The 23,268-nt window shown below is 38.0% G+C and overlaps 1 protein-coding gene across 1 annotated transcript; it reads left to right on the plus strand.

Moving 5' to 3' along the window:
• Nucleotides 1-793: 793 nt before the first annotated feature.
• Nucleotides 794-22,780, plus strand: NUP107 (nucleoporin 107). Its single transcript, XM_041465694.1, has 28 exons — nucleotides 794-906; nucleotides 1,611-1,696; nucleotides 2,682-2,771; nucleotides 3,528-3,643; nucleotides 4,489-4,624; nucleotides 5,197-5,300; nucleotides 5,790-5,917; nucleotides 6,262-6,310; nucleotides 7,537-7,608; nucleotides 8,088-8,176; nucleotides 8,933-9,011; nucleotides 9,992-10,105; nucleotides 11,004-11,094; nucleotides 12,451-12,527; nucleotides 13,052-13,111; nucleotides 13,461-13,606; nucleotides 13,716-13,764; nucleotides 14,866-14,935; nucleotides 15,372-15,490; nucleotides 17,097-17,135; nucleotides 17,566-17,716; nucleotides 18,717-18,823; nucleotides 19,746-19,848; nucleotides 20,024-20,184; nucleotides 20,376-20,501; nucleotides 21,165-21,278; nucleotides 21,561-21,728; nucleotides 22,439-22,780. The coding sequence occupies exons 1-28, from the start codon at nucleotides 794-796 to the stop codon at nucleotides 22,544-22,546; spliced, it is 2,865 nt and encodes a 954-aa protein (XP_041321628.1). The 3' UTR covers nucleotides 22,547-22,780.
• Nucleotides 22,781-23,268: the final 488 nt, after the last annotated feature.

Below are 23,268 nucleotides of genomic sequence, written 5' to 3' on the forward strand. Positions count from 1 at the left end.
TGAAGCCTTCTGAAGTTAGGCTCTCTGGCAGCTTCAGTGAAACCCTGTGCTTGGGCATCGTGGTATTTTATCAGTATCTCAAGGCAGCTGGAGGACTTCAGCCCATGTCTCGCACTTCTGCTGCCTTTTGCAGCTGTTGTCAGGTGTATCCTTCTGTCTGATTTGCTTGAAGTACCCCATTGCAGCTGTAGCCCTAAAAATACCCAAGTACTTGCAAGTGTTTTTCAGAACTTTCCTGTCTACATGAAAAGATTCAGTTTGGAGACTTTTCCTTGTCCTAGAGTGCAACTAAACGAACCACGGTCAGTTGCACAGTTGTTTGTGCTTAGAAGGTAGTAACAATGTTATTCTGTGGGTAAAAAGTAGGCTGAGTTCAACTAGGGAAGGAAAGGGAGAAGTAATTTCCTAATTCTGTCAAGTTTGTCCAGCCTTGAAGGGTTGAGCGATCCTGTGTGGTGCTTGCTTTACCCTGTAACGTTGGTGCCAGCAGACCGAGTTACACTGGCAGAAACGAGAAAGAAGCGGACGCGCGTTTGCGGCTGGCTGAAGAACTCGTCGCTGCACAGGCCGGGACGGCGGCTGCTCCAGCCGAATGCAGGAAACACTTGGCGCGCCTCATTAGCCCTTTTCTGAGCGCCGAGATAACCGCAATAGCACCTGGCACTTCTACACTACGGGGGTTTTTTTTAAGCTGTGACCCTCAACGCGGGCTGACAGCGGACAGCACCCTGCGGCCGCCCCCGCCGTTCCCGCTCGTTCCCCCGGGCCTGCCGGCGCGGGGCGGGCGGGGCGCATGGGCAGCGCGGGCGGAAGGCGCCCGTGTCCTTCCGGGCCGAGGGCCGGCGCTGGCGGCGGCGGGAAGGCTGAGCCCGGGCCGAGCCGTGCCGGGGCAGCTGCCATGGACAGGTGAGGGGCGGCGGCGGCGGCAGCCCCGGCCCGGGGCCGCGCCGGCCGTGAGACGCGCCCCGGCGGCGGGGAGCGGGCGCGCACAGTGCGGGCTGCGAAACGCAGCGGGCCCGCGGCGGCTCCTGAGCGTACCGGAGGGGTTTTGTCAGCCGGGAGCTTTAAGTCTGGCTGTTGCTTCTTGAGGATATCTTTGGATTAACCCAGAACCGTGAGCTGCCCGGGGGTCGCGGGGCCGGGCTTTGCCAGGCCTGCTGAGGCGTGGTCGTGCTCCACCGGGAGCGGCTCCTGTGCTCCGGTAACAGCGTGGGTGTTTCCCTTGGGCAGGACGAGTGAGCTGTCCCGGTCCGTGCTGAACGCCTTATCCGCAGGAAAAAATCGTGTCGTGAAATCGTGCCGTTCTTTCGACTTAATTTTTCAGTTCAAAATTGGAATTTCCTGCTGTTGCATCTTTTACTAGCCTTCTGTTCTTTCGTTCTTTTTAACAGTAAAATGTTAGTTATGGTGTAGTAGGAACAAAGCTGGGTTTATCCCTGAGCTAATTAGCAGTGCTAGATTTCTGCAGAGGAAGCTGTACATAAGTAGTAAGATTGGAGATGACTTAACGCTTTCAGTTTCTTGGTTGTGGAGTTGCTGTGGCGTGACAGTAGGATCTTGGATGTCCTGCCTGAATTCACTTGCTTGCTTTCTGCGTTGCTGTTTCATAGAAATGGTTTTGAAGACATGTCATCCCCCCACGATCCTGACATGGTCAGACCTGGACGGAAGCAAGGCTCTCAGAAGAGAGTTTCTAGTATCCTTTTCCTAAAGAATTTTTGTCTTTAACTGCTGTGCTCACCAGGTGTGTATATTTTTAAAACTGCTTTGATTTTCCTGGGTGTATGACCTCAGGTGGTTGTCCACCCAGAGCGCTATGTGAGATGTAGCTGACTACATTTCTGAGCTTTTGGAAAAGAAGAATAAGTTTCCTTCATTATATCTTGACTTTATGGGTTTACGCTTATTTGCAGGTATTGTAGTATCAGAGTATTATGGTGATCTTAGTTTTCCATCCACTGTCATAGCAAGAGTAGTGCACATACATAGATTTAAATTTCCATAGAAATTTCCTCCCCCTGCTTTTTTACCCTCCCCACCATGTAGTTTGACAGCTAAGGTAGTGGTATTTTCACGGTTGTGATAGCAAAGGAATCCAGGACATATGGTTGTTCTTTTGGGTTTTGCATCTAAAATAAAGCTAGTGAGATATTTTCCCTGATTATATTGTGCCTAAGAATCAAGATGTTTCTGAATGCTAATAGCACAAGCTACTGAAACCTTTATACAATTACTTCTTAGTAAATCATACCTAGAGCACTGAACCTGGTTACTGGTGGGAAGAAGAAAAGTAGAGCAACAGAGCACCTGGAACTGAGAGAGGGAGCAATCTAGAAATTGCATTCAGCCTCACATTTTCTTGTTGTGGTTGATGTAGCATGAAGCAGCTCCTCATGGGGCAGAAGGATTCTCTTTTGACCTGAGCTGCTGTGAGGAGTCCCAGACCTGTTGTGTTCATATTGTGAACTTCATTTTGTGGTGTCCCTTTTAACCCTCCAGCTTTTAAGGTTCTGATGAAGCATTTTATGAAACTTCCTGTTTTACTCTGAAAGACAAGATGTGTAATTTTCATAACATTTGAGTTACAACCAAATATTTTTCCTTTCCAAGTAGTCACATTCATTTAGAATAAATCCAAAAGTGTGTTGAGAAGAGTGTTTCTTAACTAGTTTATTAATCAGTTCTTACATCCCTGGATGACACTATTGGAAACATGACACCCAAAAGCCAGTTTCTGCCCCGAACTCCTAATTCATTACTTCACCAGCCAGGTAAGACTGCTTGCTTGTTTGCTTACTATTTAGTTAAAGGTTTTATGTGCTTGTACTTAATAATTAATAGCAATCCATAAGAATGACATGGATGTGCTGTAATCCAGTGAAGACCCACAAAGTTGGTTAGTGGGTTAACTATCTGACATATGAGGAGAGACTGAGAGCTGAGACATAGGTAGGTGAAGAGCTGGGATTGTTTATCCTGGGAAAGAGGTTGGGGGATCTTGTAAATTTATATAAATGTTTGATGGGAAGGAGTAAAAAAAGAGCCAATTTTTTCTTGGTGTCCTGAAAAGTCAAGAGGCAATAGGCACAACAGCATATACAAGGAATTCTGTTTAAACATTAAAAAAGACCCCTTTTTTTACTCTAATGGTAGTTGAATGCTAGAACTGGTTGCCCAGATAGTCTATGGAGTCTCTGTCCTTGGAGATCTATAAAGCTGGACAAAGTCCTGAGCAGTCTTTTCTAGTTGACACACCTTTGGGCTGCTTTTTGCTTTAAGGATTTGGAGAATCAATTTTCAAGAAAGAATGAGTGGAGATGTACTGCTCTTTATGCTCGTGTGTGTTTACAATGAGCTCTAGTAACTGAAGATATGTTGCCTATTTGGTGCATATATACAGTTTACTTTCAGGCTTCTGCACTTTATAAGTACTTCAGTCCCTGTTAAAAAATTCTTTTGGAATTTCTGGGTCGAGCAGAGTAGCTTTAAATACTTTTTCTTTTCAGAAAAGCCTCTTTCTCTTTCAGGTACTACATTTCCTCGCAGCTCCATGAAGCCATCAGATATGTCTGCCATCCTGGGAACAGGAGGGAAATCTCCTCTCATTCTGCCAACTTCAGGACTTTTTGGCAATCTGTCAATGGTAAGATGGTTAGAGCATCTTTTTCTCTTTTGTCCCTGTGAAACATAAGAGACTCCAAGTTCAGTGTTTCTGTGTTGTTTTCTCCAAAGACAAACTCTAAGTGGTACAAGCTTGCTAGTACTGCTGTTGCTGTTTACTGCTGGTGTTAATTACTGCTGTGTTGTTCTTTGAGATGATGCAGTGAGGAATAATAGAGGTTCACAAGGACTTTCCAAATACACCATGTGTGTTAATCTAGTCCTCATTGGTTTGTGACTACAAAAATTCTGACTGTGCTTGTTTACAAATTCTTCAAAGATAATTGTTTTATGTTAGCAAGTTAAAACTTCGGGATTTTTCTTATTTTAGCATTCTCCAGTGTTAGGATTCACTAGAGTGTTGAAGTTTAAACTTCAAAGAACAAACTTTTCTGATGACTTTCTAGATGACATTGATTATCTCCTATTGCAATGTCTTTGGAAAAACACTGATTGGAAAAGTTATCAGTAGGGAGCTCTGAAGTATCTTATCTCCATTTATTTTTAAAATAACTCAAAAGAAGTTAAGGTGTTTTTCTCCGTTATTCTTTCTCTGTTATTCTCCTTTTTAGTTGTTTTTGTGATTTGATACAGGCCATTTGTTTCTTCATAAATTTATCAGCTTCTGGGGCCTAGTTGATCAGTGTGTATACAGAGCTCTCACTGTGTCCTGGGGTGACTAAATTTGCCGTAAACCAGGACACACTGGTAACTTTTTAAGGCATAGTTGCACGTTATCTAAAGGCAGTTATTTCATTATTAGTGTTTATATAACATTCATATAGAAGGTAAAAATTTATTTTCATTATGTTCTTGTTGTGCTTTCAGTTGGATGAAAGTAGCTGGACAATGGCACTCTCACCTCAGCAGAGAGGGATGTTTGTAAATGCAGACATGTCCAATATGACAGAAGATGTCACTATGAGTGCTGTCTTGTTGCGTGAGGATGATCCTGGGGAAGCTGGTGAGACAATCTGAAGTTTTATTAATAATTCATCCCAGTTCTGATTTGTGGGGTGTAAATATATGTGTCCTTTTTTTAAATTTTCTGTATTATTTTGCCGGTATTTCTTAGTCAAAAACAATCTATTTTTAAAAGTTCTGAAAATTACTCTGTTCCAGTTTATTGGAGTTTTGGGAGTTTGTGCTTTCTATGGAAACTGTTCTGATGGAACAAATGTGGTGCTCTAGTGATGTGGGAAGCAAACTGGATTCGTTTTGTGGAGATACACAAATGACTTTGCTGTTGAAATTCTTGCAGGTGGCGTGTTTACAGCAAAAGTTTTATAACTGACATAGCCCATAGCTTCTGTAGATCTTACTGTCGTAGCTGATAAATACTTCTGACTTCGTTCAGAAATAGGTCATATCCTATGTTCATATTGTTCAGAGATAGTTTATATCATCATTGTACTCATTTAAATTTGCAAAAACGACATGCCTTGTCATCAGAATGATGTTTTCATAGTCCAGTGGGAGCTTTTTTACCAAGTTGTGCCTCACTAATATGACTGTTTCTTCTTATATCTGTCCTAGCTACTATGAGCATGTACTCAGACTTTCTGCATTCCTTTCTGAAGCACACATCAACTACCATTTTTGATCTTGTGGATGAGTATGAAAATATATGTAACAGTCAGGTAAGTAGTTACTTGGTTTTTTATTTACTTTATTTTACATTCCCTTCCCCAAGCAGCATTGCTGTGAAGTCACAGTGCTTAACATACATGATTTAAATCTTCCTGCTTATGAGTTGTTGAACACTAGCATTGGGTAGCATCTCACTTTCCTCAAAAACTGCTTTGGCACAGGAATACCCATGGTGTAGTTTGCTGAATACTAAAATTGTCATCTGGTTGCTGTTCAACTGAAAGCATCAAGTGGCAATGAACATTAGCAGATGTATAAATGTTTTTATTAATAAGATGGATTAAAATGTACTTATTTCTCTCACATGTAAATAAATGGAATCATCGTATTGTTTTATAAATAAAATCATCATTTGAAGAGATGATAATCAAACCCATTTGTTGGAAACATTCAGGATAATAAAAAGATTGCTGTAGTGGCTTAGAAAAAAATACCAAAAAATGGACAATATTAACTCTGTATAAATTTATTGCTCCCAGGTGAATATATTAGGGAAAATAGTTTATCGGGCAACTCCTGGACAGCAGAAGTTTTCCAAAACTGCCAGTGTCTTGTGGCTTCTCAAGCAGGAGATGGTAACGTGGAGACTGCTGTCCTCACTTTATAGGTAATTCCTTTGAAAAGCACACTGCTACATTTTTGTACTGGGATGACTTTCTTGGACATATTTTTTAGGTGTTTACAAATATGGAGTCAAGCAATTAAGCTTAGCTGTTTATTAAGTTGCTATTAAGTTTAAAAGCTGTTTATAGAAGTAGGTTCAGATATATGTCTATTCATTATCTGTTACAAAAATGAAAGTTGTAAATAGGAGTGTTCTTATTACCTTTGCAACTTTTAGCATTTTTAAGAACATTTTTGTAAAGTTTTTGAAACATTTATATGTAGGCATTTTGCTAAATTTTCTCAGCTTTTCTTGTAATCTTTAGTGTTTTGCATTTTTATTTCTAGAGACAGAATACAGTCTGCACTGGAAGATGAAACTGCATTTGATATCACTGTAAGCATGGACTCCTGGCATTTTTTTAAGTGATAGAAGAAGCTAAATAAGCAAAATATAGGCTAAATGCTTGTATTTTACTTTTAGAATCTCAAAGTGGCAGTCACTCCAAATTCAAAAGTGAAAAATGAGACTGATTTTTATCAAGACAATTATTAAATTATTTCATCTATTGTGAAAAGTAAATATAAATATTCAGTTCTAAAGAGAGATTGCTAGTGTAAAAATTACTGCACGCTGTTCTTTTTTTTGTTTCCTTAAATATCCTGAGTTGGAAAGGATGCACAAGGATCATTGAGTCCTACTCCTAGCTCTGCACAAGGCAACCCTAAATTCACTAGAAATAACTATTTATTTATTTTTAAAACCTGCATCAGTAGCTGTGACATTCCCATAGGTCAGAGATAATTTTGCTTTGCTTAAAAGAAGAACATGTGGTCTCAAGCTGTCTAGCCTTTGCAGTCCTGATTCTGATTTACCTGAAGAGAAATCCAAATTTTCTAGCATTCCTGTTAGAGCTGTAGTCATCTTGTCTGTGTCAATACAGTGCTTCCAGCCATTGCTGCCAGAATATGCTTAGGAAAACAAAACAATAAGTAAAGTGACTCTGCCTTTGTAAAATTTATGATTGCAGATCTTTCTTCTCAGTCATAAAATAGCTTCCTCTACAATTCCCACTGCTAAATTGTCAGTATGAAACGCTGTTGTGCCAAAAAAAATACCCAGTTCCCTCCTACCTGTGTTTTTTAGGAAAACACATCTTCTGTTCTCTTTTTATTGCAAGTCTAATGAAAGCTAAATTAATGCAGGAGATCCAATAGAAGGATCAGGGCTCTGGGGTTGGTATTTTTTTGTCTCTCACACTTTTTCATGTTGAACATGTGTATGATGTTGAAAAGTTATTTTTTCTTTTAATTTAAGGTAGCAAATGGGATTTAAGATAATATGCAGGCAGTCAAGGAATCAGTTAATGTGTGGAATCTTTCTGTGGTCACATATTTGTGAATTATATTCTAATCTCATTTTTTATGGTTTTTAGTGTAACTGGATGTAAATGATCAAATAAAACAGTGTATAAGGTGTTTATTTTTTTAAACAGAGGGAGAGGAAACACAGCATACTGAACTTGTAGCAGATTTCTGAATTAGTTTGTGTTCGAACTGATGTTTCTGGTTCTGTGGAAATTTTATTTTCCATGAAGTAACAATCAGCTTTTTCTTAAATAGGCTTTAACTGCTAGTGAGAAAACTACTGTAGACAACTTGTTTCAGAAAGATTCACTTGTTCGACAAAGTCAGGTATGATGGAAAGTTTTTAATATGGGAATAAAAATAGATTAAATGTTCATAATACTAATGCTCTGTGCACTTTTGGGGGTTGTTTCTAATACTTTTTTTTAACATTCACTCAAGTGTCTATTAATTGTATGCATGAAAATGATGCTCCTTAGTTGCTGAAGATGAGAGAGATTTTTCAGGCTGTTCTGCAGAAGATGAAAGGCTGAGAGCTGTTCCCATTTGCAGCATCTGTTACTGTTGATGGTGACTGATAAGCTGTTAAGTAGCACTGTATTAAACTGCAGTATCCACTGAGAAACAGAGATGAAGTGCCAACCACCTTCATATTGCATACTTAAAATGCAAGTGGAATAGTCTTCTGGATCTGTCAGCCTTTTGGTTGCTGCTTAGATAACAGTGGATCCAGAGATGAGAGGAAGGTAGTAAAAGTATTATTTGTTACATGTTTGTTTTAAAAATGCAATTTCATTTTATTCCAGCTGGTGGTGGATTGGCTAGAGAGCATTGCTAAGGATGAAATTGGGGACTTTTCCGATAATATTGAGTTTTATGCAAAAACAGTATATTGGTGAGTTCAGACTTTCTTTGATTATATGCATTTTCCCATCAAGCATAAAATTCACAGTCACAGAATCACTCTTGAAAAGAAGTGGTCTTTTTAGGGTGTTCATTTCATTCACTTCTTTTCTTTGAGTTCTTACATGTAAAATTGAGTCGTCTTACCCATCCACTGTAGTAAATCTCACAATTCAGTTAGTGCCTTTGGGGAGGCAAAGATAAAAGGAAAAACCATCAAACCATTGTAATTTAATCTTTGTCTGGGTTTAGTTTTTGCCTAAGTTCTTATCATTTTGTGTCACTGACCTTTCACCAGAAGCCATTTTATCACCTTTATTATCACTGGTGGCAGAATAGGCCAAAGACTACCTTCCATGCTGGATGCCTGGAGTAAACTTGCTTTTAATGGCTGCTGAATACAGGCTTTCAGAATTATGTGTTTATCCTGAGTTAAATTTCTGTCCTATACTGACTTTATAGTAATTATAATGGGAAAATCTTATCCAGAAGTCAGTTAATAGTTGAATACGTGAATGATTGAAATAAGGGATGCTTTTGAAAGAAATCAAGTATATGTGCATTAATTTTAATATTGTACTTGTGAAATGTTTTCACAACACTAGCAGAGTCCATTGATAAATCAGCCAAACCAAGTGTCTGTTCTGTAAAGATACTCTATGTAACAAAGTATGTCATTCAATATTTGTCTTACTAAAAGATGCTTGCTAAAAAGCCATTTTTCTGTAAAACATTTGACTGCTTTCAGGGATAACACACTACACACCCTGAAGCAGCGACAGTCAAGTACATACATGGGGAGTTCTCGTCCTCTGGTAACAGAGTTGGTAAGTGTTATGTAAAAATAAGGCTTGGCTTCTAAATGGGCTAGAGAAATATGCTGTCTTCACAGATTACCACCAATTCTTAGATAGTTGTGCTTTCTAAAAGTAGTTGTAGTATCTAAAAATTGCTACAGAAATTGTGAGGCAGAGCACCTCAAAAATTATTTTCGGAATCACTGTGGACTTGCATTTGTTTTCAGCAATCACTTCCATACTCCCACCCCCGCCCCCCCACCCTCAAAGTACTTGTGATCTATTTGGTGAAGTAATGGCTTTGTTATGACTAAAACAAACTCATGTTCCTAACCCGAAAAGTTTATAAAACTCTTTGGGGAGCCCTTGCAGATAAGAGAATGCTGTCTTTATGCAGTAACCAGTACAATGAAACCGAGTCTAGTGCAGTACTTTGAGAGCTCTATATAAAAGCTAATAGGAGAGAATTCAGGGAAAGAAAGGGGGGCTGTCCATTAGAACAAGGTGATGAGCTGCCTCAGTGACAGCAAAGCAACCATAGAAGATTAATTCCATTGGGGAGTGATCTGAGGTATTGATTTGCTTTAGAAAATCTCTTTGGATTACATAGAAGCAAATGCAGCTGTTGTGAAAAACCTCAGATAGAAGCTGAAGGAGGAGAAACAGTCTGGTAGGCAGATAGACAGAAGGGCAAAGGATGTTTGAAGGTGAGAAGAGCTGGAAGATAAGAAATTTGGGGCAAATAACAAGGCAGTGGAATAAATTAATTGCATTGACTCTTTCTGATAGGAACAGTGAATAAAAGAAATCAGAGTCAAAACAGAAGTACCATGCTCAATATTACATGGGTTGTACAGATTTTTGTGCCAACATGAAAAAGTGACTCCAAATTATAAAACAGGGCAGGACATTAATGGAGGAGACATATATGTGTAGATGTGATGGCATCTGTTGTGTAGATGTGATGACATCAGTTGTGTAGATTGAGTGATGACTTTTTTTCCTTGCAGGATCCAGATGCTCCTATTCGACAGAAGCTGCCACTTGATGATTTGGACCAAGAAGATGATGCAAGGTTGTTGAAGTATCTCTTCACTCTCATCAGAGCAGGAATGACAGATGAGGTAGTGTAAGTTGTAATTAAGTAAACATAAGCATCTTACTGTTAAAGCAAATAAGCTGTGTACTAAAATGTCTGTTTAAATTTGGCTTGTAGTGATTCACTTTTCAATTTGTTGTCAATACTGACTGTCAAATTAGCATTTTAATCTAACTTGCTTCTAGTTAAGTAATTTTGGGTATAGAATAGGTGTTACAGAAAAAATGTTTTTAGTTTTGGGTGTTTGGGTTGTTTGACCATATTTTTTCACTGTTGTGTTTCAATACTAAATACTGCCAGGCAAACACACAGAATGCTTTAAAGAGCTTCCTAATTGTGTCTCTAATCATCAATGGATTATCAGGTGTGTATACATAATGACATTTGAGTAATGGGGAGGAAAGGGAATTTGAGATTCATGTCAAAGACCTTAACTGAGGGCTATGGGTACTTGCTTATATTCTGTTCCCATATGGTGCACATATATTCATTTTCTGATGGTATGGGAACACGAGCATACTGCTGCAGGGCAGTGTGAGTAGAGATTTGCAGTTGGGATTGGGAAGACTAAGTGAACTGGGAAATTAGATCACTGCATGAAGGCAACGATTTAACATCTAAGCAAAAGTGCTGTGCTTTACACTAGACTTACCAGAATGATGCATAACAGCTGTTTAGCTAACAAAGATGAGGCTGTAGCACATTTCTTACATTGCTGTAAATACTGACTGAAAGTGGAAAAACCATGACATTTACTTTGAAATCTTTCAGTTGTTTTGAGTTTAAGATCCTCTGTGCTTATTTTTCATGTAGTAGAATCTCTACACAAATTAACTGTTTTAATGATATTCTCATTTTTAAAGGAGAAGCTGGAGGTTTTCCTACCTTGAAGTGTGTTGCTGAGAAAATGCATTATTTTTCAGGCACAGCGCTTATGCAAACGATGTGGTCAGGCCTGGAGAGCTGCAACTTTGGAAGGCTGGAAATTGTATCATGATCCTAACATAAATGGAGGTATCTGCTCCAAAGTGCATTTGAGACAGATATAAAAATACTAACATCTCATAGTATCTCTTTGTGGCAAATAGAAATAGCTCTTTATTTTCACCTGATGAGCCTTTTTTGATATCTGGAATATTTTACCATGTCTGTTGAACATGTAAAAACTAGCATGAAATTATTTTAGTTGGAAGTGAGTTAACTGTATCCATCTGCACATGTTAAAGCCACTTTCTTTTTTAAAGTCAGATGTAATCACTAGGAAGTAAATGTCTCAGAGTTCTGTACAGATCTTCTCCACCTCCATATAACATAGGTCTGTATTTTCTTAACATCTGGCTATGCCACCTAGCACACATTAGAGTTCTGTACAGATCTTCTCCACCTCCATATAATAACATGGGTCTGTATTATCTTAACATCTGGCTTATGCCACCTAGCACACATGTTGTGGCTTACAGACTCAAATTGGACTATATAGCCAGCTTCAGAAAGGTGTAGTAGGATTAGAGTTCAGCAAATGTAAATGCAGGAGAAAGAGATGCTTTTAAAATATTTGAAAATTGTAAAGTACCTTTCTCCGTGGTTCCTTGCCATGGTTCCCCATTATAACACAGTACCTTGCTTCTCTCTGTGTTCAGTATATTGCAGGTTGTAGCAAGGAATTCAAGAATGAATCTAAGTGTTGTTTATAGCTGGGTGTAGAAAGCTTAATGCTTTCCTTCTTTTCAAATCCTGGTAAACTGTTGCTTTTATCTACATGCCACACCACTGTCCTAGCTCTTTTTTGAGTCTGCCTGCCTAAGCTGTTAGTATGCAGGTATAAATGTCCATGCAGATGCATGCAGAATAGCAGCACTGAAGCAGTGACATTTTAAAGAAGCTTTGATTAAGATATAAAAATTCTTTTTTTTCCCCCTTAACTTTGCTTTTTTTCAAAAGTAAACACAGTAGCTATGTTACAGCCAAAAGTATTATTTTTTTGAAAGCTAGATAGCAGCCAAGTTTTTAAATTACTGTAACTTACAGATGCAAATTCACTAAACTAGCCAGAAAAGCCACCTTGCAGTCCAGTCAAAAACATCAAAATGCTTTAGGAAGAGTTCTAAAGGGATTGAAATTGGGCTATGAAATGAAAATATACTTTTTCGTTTTTTAGACGTTACTGGATTATCTTTTCTTAATAACATTTTCTCTCTTTTTCCTTTTCCCATCTTCTTTTGGTGATTTGCTTTTTTTTTTGTTTTGGTGGGGGTTTTTTGGTTTGTTTCTTTCTTTCTTTTTGGGGGGGGTTGATTTTTTTTGTTTGTTTGTTTTTTGGGGGGTTTTTTGTTTGTTTTTTTTTTTTTTTTAATTATTCTTTGCATGTAGGAAAAGAGCTGGAGCCTGTTGAAGGCAATCCATACAGGTGCATTTGGAAAATAAGTTGTTGGCGCATGGCTGAAGAGGTAAGACAATGCTGCTATTTATTCTATTAATGCATAAATTTGAACTTTTCTGAACTCTGAAATGGGATTTTAAGTTAACACACCCACTTTGTGTTTGCTGCTTAGAGGATTTGCAATTAATGCTTCTAAGAGGATTTCTGAAATATCATATTTATGCATTGTGAGAAATCTACATAATCGGCACCACTTTTTCAGGAAACGTCTGCCTTTTTTTCCTGGTAGAAAGTAAAACCACTGACACTGACTTTCATCTTGACTTAATTGAATGGGAAAGAGAAAAAACATTGCTTTCTTTCCAGGTCAATATAAATTTTTCAGTTAAGTTACAAGGGGATTCTAGTGAAGGGAGTGTCGCTTGCTATTCTTATTTTGGCTCCTTGTGTATCCTGTGATTTTCCAACTTTACTTGGAATCCGTTAGATGGAACATTTTGCAATGGATTAATCTCTAATAAAATGTAAAGTGGCTAGAAAACTTAAATGCTTTGTAATTTAAAGTTTGTGTGTTTTTACTGTTTATTTTAGGAGCAGTTTAATAGATATGAAAGAGCAATCTATGCAGCCCTGAGTGGAAATCTCAAACAGGTATGCCAAGCCCCCTAGTTAAACAGTGTTTGGTAGCTGTGCATTTCCTTTCTCATATGTGACAATGATATCATCAGAAATAATGTAGTTCCTGGATTCTGTACTTGTAAAGATCTAGTAAACAGAACGATAGCAAACATTGCTGCTTTAGTAGACATGCTCTTTGTAGTACTGACATGTCTTAATTAAATAGATGATAGACTTTTCAGTCAAGGAAGGGCTGCTGTTTAAGGTGGTTACTTTACTGCTTTGGTGCCTGAAAATCTGATCGTAAATTATAGTTGCTCTGTTTGGGTTCTGGTGTTTCTCCATCTCTTGATAATTTTTGCTCTGTTTTTTTCATATGTAGCTTCTTCCAGTTTGTGATACCTGGGAAGATACTGTTTGGGCATATTTCAGGGTCATGGTGGACACTCTAGTCGAGCAGGAAATACGAACCTCCGTAGTAACTGCAGAGGAGATGGAAGAGCTCCCTAGAGATTATTTAGAAACAAAGTAAGTTTCAAGTAAAATTATGCTGCTGCTACACTCAACAAAGCATCCTGTAATCAATCTGTGGAATATTCAAGGTAATTTTTTTTGTCTTTTCTCTCTTGCTTTGAAGCTGGACATCAGAAAAAGTTTTTGAAGAACTTCAGGCAACAGACAAAAGGGTACGTAATAATTGTCATGTTTCTCCTCACTGCTTACCATTTTTAATTATTCACTGGGTTCTACTTTTTACTGCACTCTTTAGTAAAATGCTCAAATATGCACAATGACTAATTTATTTCATATTTTCTATCCCCAAAAATGTGTGATTTCCAAATTCAAATAGATTTTTCTTCATGCTACTACCTCCTGACAGTGAAAGTGATACAGGTTTTGCCCTGCCCTGTATCTGCCAAACTAGCTGGGTGTGCTAAAGAAATAGATGGCTGTCAAATGTTGTCAGACATACAAAGCAAACAGACAAATCAACTATTCAACGCTTCTGTAAAATGTTCAAAATCGATTACATTCCATTTTCTTCATGGGAGATTTGTGTGCATATTTCAGAACAGTCCTTTTAAAATTTAAAAGCATATTTGCTTAGACTGTGATTCTTTGTTACTTTTAGCACCCAAAATACTCAGTTCATGTAAGATGGGGATGCATAACTTACAGGTTAATTTTGCAGTGATTAAATTGAAACTACGTTTACTTTTATTTGATGGAATGGGCACATAGCTTTTATCATATTGCTAAGACAAAGACATGCAGTCAGCAACAGATGCACCCAGCTGTATTTGCCTTTGCAATATAGTGCAATCCTCACCATAAAGCAAATTTAGATTTGGATTGCATTTCATGCATTAATTCGTTGATTCCTCTGGGGAGAGGGTGGAATTTCTTCCTGAAGTAAATTTCACAGGCCTTTTCTTTAAGGATTTATACACATTGTTGCTTCTTCTGTAATTTTTGTAAATCTTATCTGTAACATCATTGTTTGTTCTCCTCTTCAGAGCAAAAAGCCCTTGGTGTTGGATATCTTCCATGAAAGTATTAACTGCACAGATCTATATTCCAGTTCTTTCTTTTAGTTTGTCAGTGTTCTTGTAATTTGATGCAGAGACAGCAAGTGCCTTTTCTCTTGCTCTTTATTAACAATACCCTTTGAAATAGGATAGCTTTTTTCCCCTGAGGAGCCTTTGCTTTATTTATAAGTTTGTTTTCTTCATACATTATGCTAGAATATTTATTCAAAGTTTGAATTTCCCTTTTTTTATCTCCAGAGGGTTATAGAGGAGAATCAAGAACACTATCATGTGATTCAGAAATTCATTATACTTGGAGATGTGGATGGTAAGCATTTCTCTTAAGTGATTTTTTTTTATAGTCAACTGACTACATTATTTTGAGAAACCTTTCCAGAAACTTCTGTGTGAATGGATTTTTAGGAGCGCATAGTAGGCAAACTCTGCATTAAAGCTATGCTCTAATCAAGAACTGTAGGGACAGTGTGACCTACAAGGTAGTTTTGAAAGAAGTAATGAAATCGTGTAAAAGTGTCAGGATACATGCCAGATTGTAGCTATAACCTCTCCTGAGACATGATGGAATACATACAGTACATTTTTAAGCCAAACAGCTACATCTTTCTGAAATCATTGCTGTTCTGTTTTATTGGACTTCTGAGACTAAATGGCATTTGTTGAATAAATGCATAACTTTGAAATATTTCATGGGTGTTTTTTTCTTCTTGGTATGGCTAATGCACACATTTCCTTGGTGGTTATAGGTTTGATGGATGAAGTCAGCAGGTGGCTTTCCAAGGACAGAAGTGTGCTCCCAGGACACCTCCTTCGTTTCATGACACATCTTATTCTGTTTTTCCGCACTTTGGGTATGCAGACTAAGGTCAGTTCACTTGTACTTGATTTACTGTTATAGCAATTTGCAGTAGCCAGTCTTGGAAGTAGAAATTCTTTTGTGCAAGTACATGGACAACATAGAATGATGGTAAATTACTGCCAGGCTGAGGAGGAGCTGCATGCTTAAATAGTGTATTTGTTGGGGCATAAAGGAGAAAAGAGCATCCTCCTCCCTTCTAGGTGAGCTTAAAAATTGGGTTCTGAGGATGGTGGATTTTACTCAGAAGCCCTTTGTTGAGAAGGTCCTGGGTCAAACTTCAGTGTTAGGCTTATTCATAGGAGCCAAGATAGCTTGAATATAACCTGTTCTTACAGACAGTTGCTGGAACGGTACCTATTGCTGCTGTAGGCTCATAAATGCTTCTGCTTGAGGTAATTAGTGCCAGCTGAAACTTTCTTAGTATCTCCAAGTGTAAAGTAAGTATAGCCTACTACCTATTTGGCCTATTTATGCTAAATACACAGAGGGGTCACATAGCTGTAATTACTCATTTCTGACAATATCACCAGTAATTTGGGGCTCTCCTTTTCTACTGTATTAAAATTTAGAAGCTGTTATTGTATCAAGTAAGTTTCTGGATGTAACCTGTTTTGGGAAAACACAAATGTGTGTTTTCATTAGATGATTTAAATACAGCTCTCAGTTACTGTCTATTCATACTTCCAAACATTGCTTGAATTCCTTGTGGAAATTTCTTTTTTAAGTCAGTTAACATGTAGCTAAATAAGAGGAATGTGTGTGTGTATATGTATACATACTAATTTTTTAGCCAGACTCAAAATTTTATAGAGTAGGTGTTAAAGCTGAAGTGCAGTAGAATTAGCCATTAGCATATGTTTGACAGAGGGGACAAAAAACGTGTAATTTCCTACATGAATTCCATTGTGGGAATTTGTAACAATTGATTCTGCCTTTACAGTTTTAGAGTAGATGAATGTATTGTGTGATTACTCAATCAACCCTCAGTAGACTTCACGGGGAAGAGGCAGAAGTGCAAGCTTCTATGATGTTTATTGTATATTGATTGTATAGAGCTCATATAGATATATGCTTAGATGAAGGTCTTCAATTTACACATATAAAATTAAAATGATAATTCCTGACAGCAACAAACACTTGAGTTTTGTCTAAAGCAGTTTCAGGTGCTCAGACTGTAGTGCTTGTTTAGTATAGGCTATTCCAGATGAGTCAGGTGATATTTATACCCTGTTACATTATCATTTTCTATAATAAAACAGGGCATGTAGTACACTGCAGTAGTCATCTGTGTACCTGACATTTTGTTTATTAATTAAAAAAATACGGTAAAATAGAAAGACTTAAAAATCCTGTAAAAAGTAAGATTCCAAAGACTAAGTTGCTGAAAAAGAAAATCCTTGGAACACTAAACCTTTGAATAAGAAGACATGCTTTTTTAATCATGCTCCAAGAGAAACAGTTCTTCCAGTTGAGCCTGTTTGTGTAGATTACTGAAGCTGGAATAGGCAAATAACCTTGGGGCTGTTTTAATAGTGATAGCCTGTCAAGTAGCTTTTATTTTATTTTCCACATTATCTGATTTAAAATTGAATTTATATTTGTTTGCAATAAGGAGGAAGTTTCTGTTGAAGTCCTAAAGACCTACATTCAGGTAAGCTTTCAGAAATATTATTTGTTTTCTCTGATGTGATTTAGATGTAGAGGAAGAAAAGCAGACTAAAGGTTACAGGATGGTAAGAGCAATGATGCAGCTAATGCTCTTTTCTCAAGAGATACATGGAAGCTTGCCTAATACACAAATTCTCTGTCAGCAATTCTTAAATAAGAGACAATTTTATTGATCCTTGTTTAGATGCTGAGTGGAATCTTCCTGTATCACAATAAATTAATTAGAAATTCGTTGCACATTTTTGGGTGTACCCAGTACATGTTTTTACTTAAGTGTAAGCACTTAGGTGTTTACACTAAGGAATATAGTATACATATCTGTTAAATATATTTATATATTAGTGGATATCTTCTGTATATTTGCTTCTTACCTATTTGCTTCTCATTCTGTATGTTTGGTTCATACTGTGCAGCGGTTGGTGTCTGAGAAGCACACAGATTTAATAGCATTTTATGTCAGCCACCTGCCCCCAGAGCTCGCTGTGGCTCAGTACGCTTTATTTCTTGAAGATGTTACTGAGAGTGATCAACGCCACCACTGCCTTGAATTAGCAAAAGAAGCAGGTAAGAGACCCTGATGGTCCACTTATCATTTTATATCCTGGGTTATTTTGTCTTTCATTAGTTTTTGCTCTAAAACCTAGCTATGAATACGACACTCTTTCCTTCCCCTATTTTTTTTCATATAAATAAAATTAATTTGCTGATCACTTCTTCAAGTAGGTGTATAGGTGTGTTTTCATTAACCTGGAATTGTTTAAACTAAATATCACTGTTTCTGGGTTATGTCCAAACACACCAGGAACTAAATGTCAACTGCCTGTCTCAAATATATGTTCTGAAGATCAATATGATCATATTATTTCAGAGAACTAATTATAAAAATATATACCTTTTTGTGGATTTTGGAAGGTTATGAGTATCTTATATTTTTTGTCCAATTTATAGTGCTTTTTCTTAGCCATGGTATGTTGCTTGCATTAATTGTAAACATACTTCAAGGCCTGTACATGTAACTAGAAGGGGATTACAATGAAGCAGCACACTGTCCACTGCTTGACAATGCCTCTGTGCTACTGAGAATACACAGAGAAGCAGATTTCCTGCAGATTTCGTGTCTTAACTTCAGTCATTTTTCAGTCATTTTCTTTTAAACTCAGCTAAGGTTTCAAAAATAGCACATCCTGCTTAAGCATCTGTAAAAGAACTATTCTGAGCTTTTCCCGGTACATTCCTGTCAAATCATAGTCTTGCTGTCAGAATTGTAGGAATCAGTGATCTTAGCAGATATTTCTATATGCTGTCTTCAGCATAGATTGAAAAACTTCTTAGTTGTCTTATTCTTGTATTTGATATTCTCTGTTATATCAAATCTTATTCTTGTAAAATACCTGCAATAAATGACGTAGCAGAAAAGGTTATAATTTATTCTGACAATGTGTGTTTGAACCAACTGATAAGAATTACCAGTAGTAAGGAATAAGATCAACAACTGGAGTCTGAAATTCAATATGTGTTAAGTTTGAATTCATGATAGTTCTTACACAGCTCTCTTTTAACCCAGGTCTGGATGTTGCAACCATAACAAAAACGGTTGTTGAAAACATCCGCAAGAAAGATGCTGGGGAGTTCAGCCACCACGACCACATGCTAGACACAGGCACAACAGAGGTGAGTGCTCTGCACAGCAGATAGGCCAGTTTGCCACCAGCTACACAGTCTCTGACCATGTACGAGCCATCTTTTTCTTTCAACAATGGTGAAAATTGCCTTGAAAAACCCTATGAGGGAGATGCACTTTCCATGTGACCAAGAGAGGATATTGCACAAATCTGTAACTCTTCTCCTTGCTCTTTGGGTGTGTGCTTACCTGTATACAAACTTTAAGTGAAGATAGGGCCCTTGAAAGGACAGCAGCACCCTGTGTTGTAGCTTGGAGTGGGCTATTGCTGCAGCCTCTGCAGTTTATGAGGATTGGTACTTTGGATCTCAGATGTACCTTTTAAGATGCTGAAGTGGCATTTCTAGCTACAGCAGACACTGCTTTTGCTGACAGTTTCCTTGTCACTGCTGTTGAGCATTGGTTGGCCCCAACTCAGTGCTTTAGGAACAGCAAGGTAATGTTAATAGGCTCTATTCAAAGTACTGTCTAAAAAGCAACTGATCATTTGCAAATTTGTGGTAATGTTTTTGCTATTCAGTACAAAGTTTAAGCTCCCTGAGGCAAAAAGGTTGGAAAGAGTTTCCAATAGGAGTTGGAAAACTGTGGTTGCAGGCTGATGGCGGCCCTGAGGACTATAGCAAGAGCTCCATAAAACATGTTGATACAGTGTATTTGTATTAAAATTTGAGGAAAATGCATCATAATCCCTAAAAAATGTTGAGAGATTATGCTTTGAATATCTTGGGAACACTTAGAAATTAATTTTTTTAATTATTCCAGATGGCAGAGGTTTTCAAAACTTTGAATAAAGCGATCTTTGTTACTATCTTATAATGCTTTCCAGACTTGTGTATTTCCCTGACCAGATCTAATATGTGTTGCATCAGCTGTGTGCTTGAAATGGTGATGAATCTCTGTTGGTTTTTACAGGCGGATCAGCTGAAAATAGACGTAATTGACTGGCTCGTATTCGATCCTGCACAGAGGGCAGAAGCACTTAAGCAAAGCAATGCAATCATGAGGAAGTTCTTGGGTACTAAGCTTCACAAATATTGTAGACTTATTTTTAAATGTTGGTTTTGTTCTCATTGGCTCTTGGCAGCACATTTGATATAACTTTGGATCTAGTCTATTAAAAAGCATGGGTTTGCCAGCTTAAGAAGGTATGGAAATTGCAAAGCTCTGATACCCAGTTCACATTCTCATAGCATCCAAGAAACATGAAGCTGCAAAAGATGTGTTTGTGAAGATTCCCCAAGACTCTATAGCAGAAATATATAACCAGTGGGAAGAACAGGGCATGGATACTCCACTTCCAGCTGAAGATGACAATGCTATCCGGGAACACTTATGTATTCGTGCGTATTTGGTGAGTTTCAAATATGCAATATTCCAAGTTATTGTTAAGAAATACTGGTGGCTTTGCCTTGGTAGTGAAACTTCAGCTTTGTCTATTTGATTTAACTTCTGATTCTTTGAGTCATTAAACCTGTGCATGCAATGACATTCTGGTTATTAGATGAGTCAAAAATACCAAACACTGTTTCCAATGCAATCCAGGAAGCCCATGAAACCTTTAATGAATGGTTTAAACACATGAACTCAGCTCCACAGAAGCCATCTTTGTTACCACAAGCAAGTTTCACTGAAAAAGTGGCCCATGAACATAAAGAAAAGAAGTATGAGGTAGGTGGAAGTCCACCTTATTTACTGTAAACTTTTATGCTCTTACTTTAAAGGCAGTCTTGTTCAATGAAAGAAAGTAGAAGACTGCTATTTCATATTATTTAAGGACTCTATTATAAATTATTTTTATGTTGAGAGAGTATGAGACAACAGAATAATAAGGCAACTGCACAATAAATTCTGTTTTTTTAGTGACTCAGATTTTCATAAAATATTCTAATAGTAAATATTACCATGTGTTCATTGTCAGTGTTATTAATAAATGTGAGCACTTGATTTTGCTATTAATTCTATTAAGTATTATCACCTTTTGTTTTCTAAAAGATGCTGCAGTTTTGTTTTGCCTGGAGTTCTTTTTGCAGGTCTGGTCAGTAAAAATATACCCTATTTAGTTAACATAAACATTTGTTTTATAAGCATGGCAGAAGAGGTTGTTTAAAATTATCTTCCTCTAGTGGCTTTGTTTCTGAACAGCCTGTCTGACTCTCTGGACAGGGCATTAAGCAAGGATGGAAATAGCTGTTAGCATCAGGCTTTTAAGTTTTAGCCACTGACTGAAGATTCTAATTTGAATTGGGGCTGCACTGCCTGTTGCAGTCTGTTTTAAAATAGCCTTGGAGATTATCCTGTTCTGCAGTAGTTTATTTTTTGTTTCTTTGCCAGATGGATTATGGCATTTGGAAAGGTCTCTTGGATGCTCTTACAGCTGATGTTAAGGAGAAAATGTACAACGTGTTGCTGTTTGTTGATGGAGGATGGATGGTTGACGTCAGAGAGGTAAATGAATTTTTATGTCATGACGCAGACCACAAAGCACAGACCACATGTAGTTGTACCTTTGTAACATTTAGTTTCATGTGTTCCTGTTCAGTTGGCTCTGGCCTTGCTGTGAGCATTTCTAGCCTGCTCCCTTAGTTACCATGCAGATCACATCTGACAGTCCACTCCAGGCTGCTTAGGCCAGTTTTCTGCCTCTCACAGTAACTAATGGCGTGGTGATGCTGCGTTGCCTGTTCCAGGTAGATTTCCACGATGCTAACGTGTTCTTTTGCTCTGTAGGACGCCGAGGAGGACCCTGAGCGAGCACACCAGATGATCCTGCTGCGGAAGCTGTGCCTGCCAATGATGTGCTTTCTGCTGCACACGGTGCTGCACAGCACGGGGCAGCACCAGGAGTGCCTGCGCCTCGCTGACATGGTCGCCTCGGAGCGCCACAAGCTCTACACGGTGAGCTAGGCAGGGCTGCAACAGCCTGCCTTACACTGAAAGCTCTGTGGGTTGGTGTGGAAAAAGCTTCTATATAGAGAGGAAGACACCATATGTTCCTTAACATCATAAGTTTCTTGATCGCTTCCCATTCACTGCAGTAGTAAAAGGTTTCCTTGTGTTATGACTTAAGGAATCAAAGAGTTAACTTTGAAATATTGAGGATAATGACCAGTGTTGAAATATTGAGGATAATGACCGGTGTTCTGACAATCAGATCTGAGTAGTGCAGTTAATAGTTTTTGGATGGGGGCTATTGAATTTTAACTTCATGATCTTAATGGTCTTTACCAGCGTAAATGATTCTGTGATTCTAAGTTTAGCTGTAGAATTGTAATTGAGTTCTTTATTTCCATTACATTTCAATCACTACATAAGCAGGTTTTGCTTTAGAGTGTTTGGTTTAGCCATGATCATCTTTGCCTCCAAAAGCCTGAAAAGCACCCCCAAAATGAGACAGAGCTATCTTGAGCCTATGTTCAGGTTTTGGATGCTGCTTCTAACCTTCGGTGTTTTAATGTCCTTCTGAAATGCCTGATGATCACACTATCTTAAATAGCAATCAATAATCAAATAGTAACTTCATTAACCACCACTTTTTTTGTATCAGTGCTATTCATTGCAAATAAATATAACTTTATGGTGTTTTTTTTTTTATTATTTATTCTCAGGTGTTTTCAAAAGAAGAACTCCGAAAGCTGCTACAGAAGCTGAGGGAATCTTCTCTGATACTTCTGGACCAGGATCTTGATCCTTTGGGATATGAAATTCAGTCATAAGTTTTCATGCAGATACTTTCAAAAACTTCTGAGCATGGACATTCTGATTATTAACAAAACAAACAAAAGACCCCAAAAGAATCATTACTTGGACAAAGTGTTCTCTTTGTGGGGTGAAAAACCCCAACCTTCAGATTTCAATTTAAACTTGAAAAAGTATGACCAACTTTAGAGATGTTATTTGTTACACGACCTTTTTCATATTTTTTTCCTAATAAAAGTGCTTGAAAAAGAGAAAATGTTTGTTCATTCTAATCTAAAATGTATCTAAAGTATAAATTTGGTGATTGTATGAACCTCCCTAATTTATTTGCTACCATGCCACAAAGACTGAAAGCATTACTTAGCAGTAAAATGTGCATGGATACAGGGGGAAGGAAAGTGAGACTACCAGAAGGTGTATGGGGAAAGTAGGAGAGAAGAAAGCACACACTTGGAGGACAGGAAAACCGAAAAGCAAAAGTGAGGGGTTACTTGCAGCCCTTCAGAAGAGAAGGCAACCTTGTGCTGTTCTCCTGTACATGGAGTTGCTAAAATGCTGATGAAATCCTGAACCAGAGGAAAGATGATCATATGTTGAAACCACCCCGTTTGAGATTTTGTAGTTATTTTGAAAGCCTGTTCTACCCCCATTTACATGTGCAAACACACGTTTAGCTGCCTTTCCTTTAACAAGACGGAGCGCAGAGGACACGTAGTGCAGTTAGGAGAGGACTTTGGTC

The sequence above is a fragment of the Pyrgilauda ruficollis genome, unplaced genomic scaffold (assembly GCF_017590135.1).
Source record: "Pyrgilauda ruficollis isolate IOZ18807 unplaced genomic scaffold, ASM1759013v1 scaffold19, whole genome shotgun sequence".
NCBI lineage: Eukaryota > Metazoa > Chordata > Aves > Passeriformes > Passeridae > Pyrgilauda > Pyrgilauda ruficollis.